The 13,440-nt window shown below is 51.0% G+C and overlaps 1 protein-coding gene and 1 pseudogene across 1 annotated transcript; one reads left to right on the top strand and one right to left on the bottom strand.

Annotated features, from left to right (window-relative positions):
* LOC123171315 (polyubiquitin-like) overlaps positions 1–13,440 on the bottom strand; it is a 69,370-nt pseudogene that overhangs the window by 11,866 nt on the left and 44,064 nt on the right.
* LOC780615 (agglutinin isolectin 3-like) lies at positions 1,628–2,560 on the top strand. The gene has a single exon (XM_044585601.1). It carries the CDS (start codon positions 1,668–1,670, stop codon positions 2,262–2,264), a length of 597 nt encoding a protein of 198 aa, XP_044441536.1. The 5' UTR covers positions 1,628–1,667; the 3' UTR covers positions 2,265–2,560.

A 13,440-nucleotide genomic window follows, 5' to 3' on the forward strand; every position in this document is an offset into this window, starting at 1 on the left:
GACCTCCAAAAGCCAAGTTCTTCGCTTGGTTGGCTTTGCAAGATCGGATTTGGACCATCGATATTTTGGAAGAGAGGGGCTAGGAAAATTATGGTCTTTGCACCCTTTGCAAGAGGGTGCAAGAATCTGGGGCACACTTTTTTTACAAATGCCGGTACTCCCTGAGGCTTTGGAAGCTTCTAATCAAAAAGTTGAGATGGCAGACATCGACACTTCCGCTTGGCATCTTGAGGAATCCATCAAAAGTTGCTGGTCAAAGAGTTCCGGCATGAATAACCCCGATAGAAAGGCCATGGCCTCCCTCCATGCTCGTGTATTGGACTCTATGGAGTGAGAGAAACTCGTATGTTTTCCGCCACAAAAGTGCTCCACCGCCAATCTTGCTCGGCATCATCCCGAACGAGGCAAAGTTATGGTCCACCGTGGGGGATAGAAAACCTAGGAAAGATTGTATCACGAGAGTAATTGTCATGTGGTGTTTGTTGGGTATGTGTAAACTCTCCTCTCCTTAATTAAATACGAGGCCAATCTTTGGCATCCGTTACGAAAAAAATGCACATGAAGCACACTTCATATGTATATGGAGGTTGCCTACCCTCATTGAAGGAGATGTGAAAGATGATAATATAGATCATAAATGGAGTGATGCCTAGATTGATATCTGGATTCTGTTGGAGATCAACACGTCAGGTAGACAATTTACTTGGGCTAACAACCAGGCTCATCTCAAAACCTCCATTAGTTGTGCACGTCAACCAAGTCATGTCTAAAGTCTCCTCCCGTTCGTATCTCCTCCCAAGGGAATACTATTCGGAATATGCCCTAGAAAGGAATTGCACCTACTAGCCTAGACCTAGAAAACCTAGCCTCGACGATCCGGATGACCAGCAAGGAACATGCGGCACCGACTCTTCGATGCCTCCATACAGAGCATCGCCGAGACAGGTCGAGGAAACTTTATTCGCCGGAGCGCCGCCGCCACCTCGAAAAACTAATCCTAACTTGTCTACAAGTTGGCGCCCAAGCATCGGAGTTCTCCACACCTCTCGCCAACGGAGTGGCAGACGCATGGAGGAAGATCCCACGGGCTGGCTGCCCGCGGTTGAAGGTGGAAAGCGGTTCTCCGTCCTGTGCGCCCCTACCGGGAGGGGAAATGATACTTTTTGTTCATGATGCTGATTGTTCATTCTTCTGTTCACGACAGTCGATTTGCATTATATAGCATGGATAATTTTTTTCAAAATGGGGTATATGCTTATGCAATGCAGACTCAAGTCAGATCCTCGCCATCTTGGTAGTTGTTCACGAATCACGATCAGGAATGCTTGTCCGTCTTGATCTTTCACACATTGTATCGGCTTGCAGTAAATGTTATGCTAGTACATTCACTCAGATGCATGCATGCCATAACCGGACCTCCGCTTGTAGGAGCACGTACCTACATGTTGTACAAGCAGATTCCCAAGTCACGAGTTAATCCATGGCTCGTCTCGACCGTTCACAAACTGACACCGTATTTAACCATTGATTTCCAGATCATGAGTTAAGAAAAATCGTGAGATTTTAAAACACCACCGAACGACTTGGACTCCTATATAAAGGAGCCTTGCATTCGGCATTTCCATCAACACCTCAGCACATCATCCAGTAAAGCACACATCCTAGCGATGAAGGGCCTCTTGCTGTGCGCGCTCGCACTTGCCTTTGCTGCGGTTACCACCCACGCCCAGCTGCAGTCCTGCCCGACACGCTGCGGCAAGCAGGCCGACGGCATGGAGTGCCCCAACAACCTCTGCTGCAGCAAGGATGGGTACTGCGGCCTGGGCGTCGACTACTGCAGCGCTGGCGCCGGCTGCCAGAGCGGCGCCTGCTATGACAACAAGATCTGCGGCGCGCAGGCCAATGGTACATTGTGCCGTAACAACCACTGTTGTAGCTCGGGTGGTCGCTGCGGCTACGGCAGAGAATACTGCAGCAACGGCTGCCAGGGCGGTCCTTGCTGGGCTGATCTCAAGTGTGGCCACCTGGACAATGGTAAGCTATGCCCCAACAACCTCTGCTGCAGCCAGTACGGTTACTGTGGCCTAGGACCGGAGTTCTGTGGTACTGGCTGCCAAAATGGCGCTTGCAGCACAGACAAGCCGTGTGGCAACAAGGCTAATGGTGCACCATGCACCAACAACTATTGTTGCAGCCAGTATGGGTCTTGTGGTCTTGGCAAGGATTACTGTGGTACCGGCTGCCAGAATGGTGCATGCAACTAGTAATACTGTGGTACACTCCTTCCTTCCTGGCTGACAAACTCAAGTGCGCACTACCTTGAACTGTTGCCATGGAAGTATAAGCGTTGCAATGACAAAGTATAAGCATTGCAATGAGGAGTAATAATAAGTGGCAATAGCTAATATTATTGTCCCAAATTAAGTTCTACTTGTACCAGCTAAGTATGGTTGTCAAGCTGTCAACATTTGTCCTATTAAATGTTATGTTTTGTTGACATCGTGTAGTGTTATTGTATGATCTGGTGATACTATATATTATCACTTGTTTTAGGTTGCTACTTCTTGACCGGTACGTTTTGTTGCGATGCTGGAATATTGAATAATTAATGTGTTATAATCATGGTTGTTAATTGCTGAAAAAAAAACAGAAATGAATACAATAAAACTTTGAAGGGAATAAAAGGATCAAGGTGAACAAAAAAACCTCACTAGAACATTTTTATTCTCTATGGTAAACATGCGAGATGAACTATTGGTTTCACTACCGTGGAACACTGGATCCCGAGCACTTTATGTGTGTTGTCACGCCTTTGATATGATCATTTTGGTTATTTGGAGAACACAACAAAAGTGCACAATATTGCACTCCGGATTTAAATATGGAGCCGCAAAGTCTAATATCTAAACAGATTTTGATAACATCGCAAGTTATGCAAGTGAAACTCTTACTCTGAATCTACGAGAAATCACGATGGTGTATAATATCAGATGTTTGGGACTAGACCAGCAAACAACCAAGAGAACAGATAAGTCCAGTGGAAACGCCACATAATCTAAGTTCCGGACATTCATGGTGAGCAAAAATGGGTTATCATAGGATAAGAACATTCAGATTAAGAACACAAAGCAGCCACAATCACAGGATAAATTTTATCATGTATTAACAAGATTCAGGTTTCACTTAATTCATAACAGAGATCACACTACCATAAGGCACCAACATATGTACTAACAAACAGTACATGACTAAAGAGTTTGACACATGACACAGACTTGCACATAAGAGACAAGGGAAGATGCCACCAGGCGCAGACTGGCGAATCAAACATCCAAGGGTGCAAGGAACTCACTGGCCACCATGAAGACAGAGCACCAAGTGGAGAGTAGACTCCTTCTGGATGTTGTCACCCACAAGGGTGCGACCATCCTCGAGCTTCTTATTGGCAAAGATCAGACGCTGCTGGTCTGGGAGGATGCCCACCTTGTCCTAGATCTTCGCTTTCACATTGTCAATGGTGTTTGAAGATTCCACCTCCAGGATTGTTGGGGATATAACTATTGGGTATGACCCGCCCAGAAGGGGCCGGGTCATACCACTGGCGGTTCATAATGACAAGGCCCATGAAGATGTTGAAGATGGTTGTTCACGAAGCAGGCCTATTGAAGGCCCAAGACCCAAAGGCGACTTGAGACCCACGGGTGTAAACCGCCATATGTTAACTTGTACATTAAGGAAAGTATAGGTTCTGTCACCGAGCCGGACACGTTGTGTATGAGCCGGCCGGGACTTTGTAGGCCGCCTGGGCATCAGCCTATGTATATAAAGGGGTGACCCGGCGACGGTTTAGGGCAAGAAAACAAGAGATCGAGAACTAGGTCAAACGTATTCGCTCCCTGGTAATCGAAACCTAAGCAATACCACCTCAAATTGGATTAGGCCTTTACCTTCACCGCAAGGGGCCAAACCAGTATAAACTCTCTCTGTCCTTTGTCCCGTTTAACCCCTTTAAGCTAACCTAGTTGCGATGGCTTCAGGACTAAGTCCTTCTGCTAGGACATCTGCCGTGACAATTCCACGACAGTTGGCGCCCACCGTGGGGCCAACGCACGGTGGTTTCGAGTTCTTACAGGGCAACTTCGAAGGGATCAAGGGATACGCTGTGGGCCGGATGACCAAGAGTCGTCACGGCAAGCTCTACATCGACGATGCAGGCCGGGGCCCCGAGGCCGGCTCAATTGAGTACGAGTACCGGGTCCCCTTCGGCGGAATCCACGTCTTCATCGGCAAGATCGGTGAACCGGGTCCTGAGCCGGACATCTGCACCGACATCCTCGAGACGGCTCAGCGTGCGCGGCCCGCCCGAGTTCAACTCGCCGTGAAGCGTGCCTTTGTTGGTTTCATCCATGGGGCGGAAATTGAAGAAGGATCTGTGTCTGGCAGTGAGACGGCCATCTATTCTGATGATGAGTCATCCACGGGCAAAACTAATTCATTGTATCAACTACAAGACAGCCGGCTTGGGGGCTATTCTGATGGTGACAGTATTCCAGACCCCTATGAGCCGCCGAACAGGGTTGCGATCCTCATGGCCGGTACACAGCTGACGCTTGGTTCAACAACCGCCGCGGCTATGACCTCCAGCTCAATGGCTGCAGCGGCGGCTGATGCTGACGGCTCTACGCGCCCGTCGGCTCAAGTTCTCACAGAGTTATTAGAGGCTCTGGCGACTCTTATGGAGGTGGAAGTAACCCCGGACAACCAGGAACAACACAAGGTTGACGTGGCTAAGCTGCGAGATGAGATAGCTCAAGCCAAGGAAGAGTTGGCGGCTGAGAACGCTAGGATGACTGCAGAGCGGGCTGTTTTGGATGCCCAGGCGCAACAGATTCCTTCTGGCTCAAGTTGGATCAGAACGCTTCAAATGAGGTCATGAGAAGGAGGCACCGGAGTCATCTACCCCCGGTTTATGAGCCAAGGAACCTTTTCAACACGCCTGGAGCAGGGACCAGTGACCCGCCGGTGGTAAACCGGACAGTGGAAGCGCCTGGGACCGGAGCGCTGGTTCAGCCACGCACGATGGGCTCTCCACGTGTAAATAATACCCCGCCTCAGCATGTTACGACGCCGCCGGGTCACTATTCTAACCCTTTGGACAATATGATTGTTGTGGGGACGCGATTGGCGGCTCTACCAGTTGAAGGCGAGTCTTCGATGGTGATAGAGACACGGAGGGCTAGAGAGCTTCTCCAGACAGCTGTGGCTCAACAAGCGGCTTATTCTTACAGCCGCGAGCGGATTCACTCAACCCCACGTCCAAGCCGGAGTTACAGCAGGCACATTGTCTCGCCAGCAGTTTCAAGCAGTGAACAACACTGTAACCAACCTCGAGGACATGACCCGGCGTGTGGTGGTGCTAATGCTCAGACTTTGGTGGATCAAGGCAGAGCGCTTCGGGAAGGCGAGCTGGCGGCTCAGCAAGCGGCTCATCAATATTCTCCGGTTTATCCGTCAGCTTCGGTGGAGGAAGGCGTAATTTCTAGGATCTTGGGTGTCGTGGAATTGTCACGGCAGATGTCCTCGGGTTAGGACTTAGTCGTGGAGCCATCGTAATTGGGAAGCTTGAAGGGGTTAAGTGGGACAAGGAACACGAGGGTTTATACTGGTTCGGCCCCTTACGGTGAAGGTAAAAGCCTACGTCCAGTTGAGGTGGTATTAATCAGGGTTTCGATAACCAGGGAGCTAAACAGCTATGCCCGGCTCTCGATCAGATTGTTGTTGCCCCTAAACCGCTGCCGGGTCGTCCCTTTTTATAGGGAGGTTGGCACCCAGCGGCCCTTAGAGTCCCGGCCGGCTCATAAGAGTGTCCGGCTCGGACTCTAAACAATACTTGCCTTACACTACAAGTCTACTATAACAATGATGATAACTATGGGCAATAAGCCACCGCCGGGTCTCAGCCCATCTCTGGCCCATTATCTTGAAACTTAGCTCCGGGCTTCTGGCAATGACCCTTAGTGTAACCCGGCCCTCCTGGCGGGTGACTCCCAGGTCTATATCCTCAACATTAGGCCCCAGATTGACTTGAGCCGGCTCGTGTCAATCTTCAACTCTGCCGACAGAAAAATCTCCGGCTTACCGTTCGTGTGAAGGCCATAACCCGGAGTGACGTCATTCTCCGGACTCCGGATAATCCGCCGTGACGTCATCCTCCATTAAGTCCATTTTTTACTCCGCCAGATCCACAACGGATCTCTGCTTTTACTGTCTTTGTGAAAATCGAGGCGCCGTGAGGGGGAGATAACCACACCGTGGTCTCCTTGAATCTCGCGCCCACTTATGACTTACCTTATAAATAGGCCGGCCCGGCACTCTCTTCTCACACTCTCCTTCTTCTTCCTCGCGCTGTCGTTCCTCTGCCCGAGCTTCTGCCGCCGCCGCCGCCGTCGCGCCCCTGATCTTCATCGACCCGGCCGCTGCATCACCCTGACCCGGACCAGATAACGGCGGCGACCTTCGCTCTTCCTCAACTCCGGTGAGTCTTCTCTGCCTTGCTAGAACAGATCTGTGGTAGGGTTCCTCCCGTTCTTCGTGTTCGTCACCTTTGCCCAGAAACTCGGCAGTCCTCGTCACCACTGTAGTCGGTTGATCTTTATCCTTGCGTAAAACCACTGCGGTAGACGTTCGGAACTCATTTCATCTGCAAGAAATCCTCTTTTTACTGCATAAGAACTGTGTTCAACCTCAAGAACTTCTCCTGCCTCTGTTTTTTAGGTCTAGAAAATTTTCTCTGCTCCGACTATTTTGATCCAAAAAAGTTACGGTAGTATGTGAAACCTGTTTACCACACTTAGTAAAAACGCAACCATTGAATCTCGGCGGCTTACATGCCCGGTTTAAAGAGAACCATGCTCTGTAAAATCCTCCGACTTAACTGCAGTAAGCCGTAGATGACCAACTTAACCTGAAAGCTCCGACAGCTTAGATAACCCACCATATCAATATATATCATTAGTCCCCTTCATAAGCCGTCACTGTAGTTTGAATGATAATCCCCGGCTTATAATTAACCCGGACACTTGTCTCTTCCTCATAGACCACCAACCATCACCATGCCTCCCAAGGCTCCCATCACTTGCAACTGGATGAAATCCAACGTCACCGAAGAGACCCTGGCCAACTTTGTTAAGTCCGGATATCTGCCCAAGAAGGAAGTGATGTCCTACCGTGCCCCTGACCCGTCCGAAGAAAGACCTCAGCCGAGGGACGGGGAGGTAGTGATCTTTGCAGACCATATGAGCCGGGGCTTCGCACCGCCCGGCTCAAAATTCTTCCGGGACGTGCTCAACTTCTTTGACCTTCGGCCTCAGGATATAGGACCCAATTCCATATCCAACATCTGCAACTTCCAAGTTTTTTGTGAAGTATATCTTGGAGAAGAGCCGAGTCTGCTGCTCTTCAGAGAGCTGTTTTATTTGAACCGCCAAACCGAGTGCGCAAACGGTCCAAGTCTAGAGTTAGGCGGCATCTCCATCCAACGGCGCAGGGACTGTCTATTTCCTTACGCAGAACCGCCAAGTCACCCCAAGGACTGGAACATGACTTGGTTCTACTGCCAAGACACGTCCCCGGCTGATGAGAGCCCGCTGCCCGGCTTTCGCCCAACGCGCCTGGAGCCGACTCATCCGCTATCCGACAAGTTGACTGCCGCGGAACGCCAGCCTCTGCTTCCAACGATCAATAAGATCAAGGCCCTGCTAGGCAACGGTCTGAACGGAATAGACCTGGTCCGGGTCTGGATCTCATGGCGGGTGATCCCATTGAGCCGCCGCCCCGGCTTAATGTGTGAGTACACCGGGCGAAAGGATGACCCGCAGAGGCACAGTCGCAACGACCTTCCAGAAGACGTTGCCGAAGAAGAGACCAAGGCTCTATTAAACGAGAGCCTGGCAGACTGTGGAAAAACCGGGCTAGCCCCGTTCTGCAAGACCAATCCAGCCCCAGCGGTAAGCCGCTGACTTTAACCTTTCCATTTTTTTACCTATCATCTTACTAAGAACTCATTACTGTATTTCTCAGGCTGATGATAAATTCTGGCGGGTCAAGTATGACCATGAGGCGGCCAAGAAGGCCAGGAAGGCGAAGAAAGCCGCCAAGAGAGCCGCCCCTCGCAAAAAGGGAAACAGACCCACTGCTTCGGAGCTGCTGCAATTAAGCGATAGCTCCGAGTCAGAGGTAACCTTTAAACTCTTGCCGTATTTATTGTTTGCTGCTGTCCACTTTACCATCATTTTGCTTATTGACAGGATGACACCGGCGCCAGTAACCCGGTGATTGAAGAGGTAACATTACTCCCCTCCGACTCGGAGCCTTTGCCACAGCTGAAAGTCCGAAGGGTAACCCGGAAAGTAAGCTTTTCTCATCCATTAGCTCATCAAGACCCTCAATTTCTTTTGAAGCAGCAGGTTCACGAAAGCCGGCGTCTAACCCGGGCCCGCAAGGACACCGACCTCTCCGCCGGGTTACCCGACGCGACAAGGAAACGTCGCACCGAGGTCTTTTCTCACTTGTACCCTTTTCATCCGTTGGCGGGTGTTATCCGTCAACCGCTTAATTCTTCTGACTCCAATTACCAGGAGACCTCCCCTTCTTCTGGTGACTCCATGCAGTCAAGTCTGCCGGCCTTCAAAACTGCACCCGGGTAATAACAATCACCTTACATTACCTGTCTGTATTTACTCTTTGTATGCCTAACACTTCTGTCTTTTCAGTGCCCAGGCAAAGCTCACCAAAAGAGCAAAGAAGACCAGGTCAGCCGGAGTGCCGGACTTGCCTGAGCCGGAGACGACGGCTCAAGATCCGCCAGCCGCCTCCGAGGCCACCATTCCCATGGATACGGCGCCTGAAGCCCCTGCCCCGACCACCAAGACAACGACCGAAGCGTCAGCTAATCCGGAGGCCTCCGGCTCAACCCCACCGGCTAACGACCCGGACGTGGTAATTACCCGGACGGAGTGTGTTGAGCCGGGGAGGCCGACCGCACTGGCCCAATGCTCCGCGAAGGGGGAGCTGCTGCGACCCCACCGGGCGAATCTGGATCTCTCGGGCTACCCCGATTTGAGCATTGGAGAGCTTGTTTCTGGCTACATCAGCCAGGTTCACAAGAGCCGGGACGCGGAGATCGCCATGGTCAATCAGATCCAACAAAAGTCTGAGGTAACCTTCTGCTGTCTTCTTACTTTCCGCATAGTGATCCTTGTCATGCTAGCCCCCAAGTCTATAACTTATACTTGGCATAGGTTGTAGACTTAGAGTCCGGCTTACTTAATTGAACCAGCAGTACGTAGATAGACACGTTCAATATGCATTAGCCCCCAAGTGCCAAGTGTCTTTGCTTGGAAAGTGCTTGGGACTTATACAATGACTGTTTAATAACCCGGAAATATATGCAGGCTACTGGCAAGAAATTTGAGTCGGACCTTGCGGGTCTCAAGAGCCGGTTAAAAACTCAAGAGATGGAGACCCGGAAGGCGAATGCCAAGTTTGTCTCCAGCATCGCCGCTCAGGAGAAATTGAAGACTGAATTCGACGCTGAGCGGAAGGCCTGGGCTGAGGAGAAAGCCGCACTGGTGACCCGGGCAGAACAGGCGGAGAAGGCCCTCACTGAGAAGACCGCTGAGCTCTCCGGTCTAAAGCACCAGGTTTCCCAAATGGTGGCTGCTATCTTCGGTAAGTCGCCTCACCGGCTTTCATCAAGTCTGCACATGTTACGATTCACCCTTGTCACCGGCTTACCTGACCTTTATTAAACAGGTCCCAGGAGTGCCAACCTCAACCAGAGCGTGGTCACCAAGCTAAAGGCCGTGTACACCCTGGTGGAACAACTCTACACCGGGTCACAGCGCGCCTTAGCTGTGGTGGCCCTATCCAATGAGGTGCCAACCCATCTGGCTGAAGTCCTGCGCCGGCTCGCAGTTTTGCCACAGCGAATCCAAGAGCTACGTCGAGCCTCCGCAAGATCCGGAGCAATTGCCGCGCTGAGCCGGGCCAAAGCCTTCCTGCCGGAGCTAGACCCGGCAGACATCGCCCTGGGTTACCCCAGCCTGAAGGAAGACGGCTCCACCTTCGACCAGAAGGATTTCGCGGCATGCGTGAAGGCTGTACGCCCGGTGGCCACCATCATCGGGAACGACACCGACTTAACCAAGTATCAGCCGGGGTACAACGCGGAGAATCAGAGGATTCCAACCCCTCGCTATGAAGCTCTTAGTCTGATTCCTCCGGCTCGCCAACACACCTACGCCCCCGAGATTGACCCGGCCGGGTTAATTGACGAAGAAGCTCAGTTCGAAGCTCTCAGCGGCATCAACTGGAAGTCGTCGACCTTCGAAGCCTTGGGATCAGCCGGAGCAGAAGATGAGCCGGGGACTTCGACTCAGCAGGCGTCATAAACCGGCTAGCGGCTCACCAAACAACGCTCCACCCTTGAAACTTTGAAAGATTTTTGTAATAGAATAAGTGCAACAATTTATCTCTGCCGTGCCATCGTGCACGTAATGAATGCTGAAATCCTTTGAAGTCATTCTTTTGATGCTCCTCCGGGTCATAATTATCCTTCGTGCTTCTCAACCTTTAAAAAAGTACCTTCAAGCATCTGCATAGAAAGGTAAATCACAAGTCTCAAGACGGCTTACCACCCTCCGGATTAAATGACCCGGGTAGCATGGTTGGTATCTTAACTCTAATGGACTTGTCTTGATGACATCCAGGATGTTCAATTAACAAGATAACTCCAAAATTAAGCCGGTCAAGCGAAACCCGGCCATGCACACGTTGTCATAATCAGAGTAGACTTTGCGATAAATCGGAACTTAGGGGCTTCCAGTTCGAATACGACCAGAGACCCGGCCCGAAAGGGGTTTAAGCCAAGATTCGGATACGATCATATAGCCCCCAATGGGTGTGGCGATGCCAATCAAGAGGGTACCGACAGCTATGTTCTCTTGGGTTCGAATACGACCCATGTTTGAACAGGAAGCCCCCAAGTGATTCTGAAAATTGTTTAACGACGCTGATTCGAATACGATCCACGTCGGTTCTCAGAGGGGTTACACTATGATTCAAATATGACCAAAGGCAACCTCCCAATGAGCTCGGCACTTTGCCAATCAAATGGGTATCGACAGCTATGTTCTCTTTGGTTCGAATACGACCCATGTTTGAACAGGAAGCCCCCAAGTGATCTTACTGCTTACGGCTAGACTCAAATGCGATCATAAGCCGGATCCTCCTTTCAAATTAGTATGACACGTATATTTGGAGGAGAAAAAAGGACAGAGGTCCTGCTTTATTGCTTATCATAATATATATATGTCTGAGATAAATATGTACACCACAAGAGCCGGTAGCTCAAGTGTAATAAGGCCGAAGCTGAGCGATATTCCACGGCCGACGGGTCTCCTCCTCAGATTTACGCGAATCTTTACGCTCCCGAACATCAATGAGGTAATATGACCCGTTGTGCAAGTTCTTACTGACCACAAAGGGCCCTTCCCAAGGTGGGGATAATTTGTGTGCATCTGTTTGATCCTGGATGAGCCGGAGCACAAGGTCGCCTTCCTGGAAGACCCGGGTTTTGACCCGGCGGCTATGATAACGGCGCAGGTCTTGTTGGTAAATCGCTGAACGGGCTGCTGCCACATCACGCTGTTCATCCAACAAGTCCAGAGCAACTTGGCGCGCCTGTTCATTGTCCGTCTCAACATAAGCCGCCACACGAGGTGAATCGTGACGGATGTCGCTAGGGAGGACCGCTTCTGCCCCATAAACCATGAAGAAAGGCGTGAAGCCAGTAGACCTGTTAGGAGTAGTGTTGATGCTCCATAAGACGGAGGGCAACTCCTCCACCCAACAACCCGGCGTCCGTTGCAAAGGGACCAAAAGCCGGGGTTTGATGCCCTTCAGAATCTCCTGGTTAGCTCTCTCAGCTTGACCATTGGACTGGGGATGAGCCACTGAAGAAACATCAAGCCGGATATGCTCTCGTTGACAAAACTCCTCCATAGCGCCTTTGGACAGATTAGTGCCATTGTCTGTTATGATGCTGTGCGGAAAGCCGAAGCGGAAGATCACCTTTTTCATAAATTGAACCGCCGTGGCTGCATCACACTTGCTAACTGGCTCAGCTTCCACCCACTTCGTGAATTTGTCCACTGCCACCAAGAGGTGGGTCTTCTTATCCTTGGACCGTTTAAAAGGCCCGACCATATCAAGCCCCCAGACCGCAAAGGGCCAAGTGATCGGGATCATCCTCAATTCCTGAGCCGGCACATGAGCCCGTCGGGAGAACCTCTGACAACCATCACACTTACTGACCAAGTCCTCCGCATCAGCGTGAGCCGTCAACCAATAAAAACCATGACGGAATGCCTTGGCCACAAGGGATTTTGAGCCGGCATGATGGCCGCAATCCCCTTCATGGATCTCGCGCAAGATCTCTTGACCTTCCTCAGGGGAAATACAACGCTGAAATACCCCTGAAACACTGCGATGATGCAACTCGCCGTTGATAACAATCATTGACTTGGCCCGCCGGATTATTTGCCTGGCCAAAGTTTCATCCTCAGGCAACTCTCCCCGGGTTATATAAACCAAGTACGGCATTGTCCAGTCTGGTATGACATGAAGAGCCGCCACCAGTCGTGCCTCCGGGTCAGGGATAGCCAAGTCCTCCTCTGTAGGCAACTTAACCGAAGGGTTATATAGGACATCCAGGAAAGTGTTAGGCGGCACCGGCTTTCGCTGAGAGCCGAGCCGGCTTAAAGCATCAGCCGCCTCGTTCTTCCTGCGATCAATGTGCTCCACTTGATATCCCTGAAAGTGCCCAGCAATGGCATCAACCTCGCGGCGATAAGCCGCCATGAGGGGATCCTTAGAATCCCAAGTGCCTGATACTTGTTGAACCACCAAATCTGAGTCCCCAAAGCACCGTACCCGGCTTAAGCTCATCTCCTTAGCCACCCGAAGACCGTGGAGTAAGGCCTCGTATTCAGCCGCATTGTTAGTGCAAGGAAACATCAATTGTAGCACATACTGGAACTTGTCACCCCTAGGGGAAGCCAATACAACACCAGCCCCCGAGCCCTCCAGCTGCCTGGACCCATCAAAGTGAATAGTCCAATAGGTGTTATCCGGCTTCTGCTCAGGCACTTGCGACTCTGTCCAATCATTAATAAAATCCACCAAAGCCTGAGACTTAACAGCAGTGCGTGGCACATATTTGAGGCCATGAGGCCCAAGCTCAATAGCCCACTTAGCAATTCTCCCTGTAGCCTCTCGGTTCTGGATAATATCCCCAAGAGGGGCAGAACTGACCACAGTGATGGGATGACCCTGAAAATAATGCTTGAGTTTCCGGCTCGCCATGAACACACCATATAC

This window comes from Triticum aestivum, chromosome 7D (assembly GCF_018294505.1).
Source record: "Triticum aestivum cultivar Chinese Spring chromosome 7D, IWGSC CS RefSeq v2.1, whole genome shotgun sequence".
NCBI lineage: Eukaryota > Viridiplantae > Streptophyta > Magnoliopsida > Poales > Poaceae > Triticum > Triticum aestivum.

Coding starts and splice junctions, on each gene's coding strand:
- LOC780615 (XM_044585601.1), top strand. CDS start 1,668: ATGAAGGGCCTCTTGCTGTGCGCGCTCGCACTTGCCTTTGCTGCGGTT.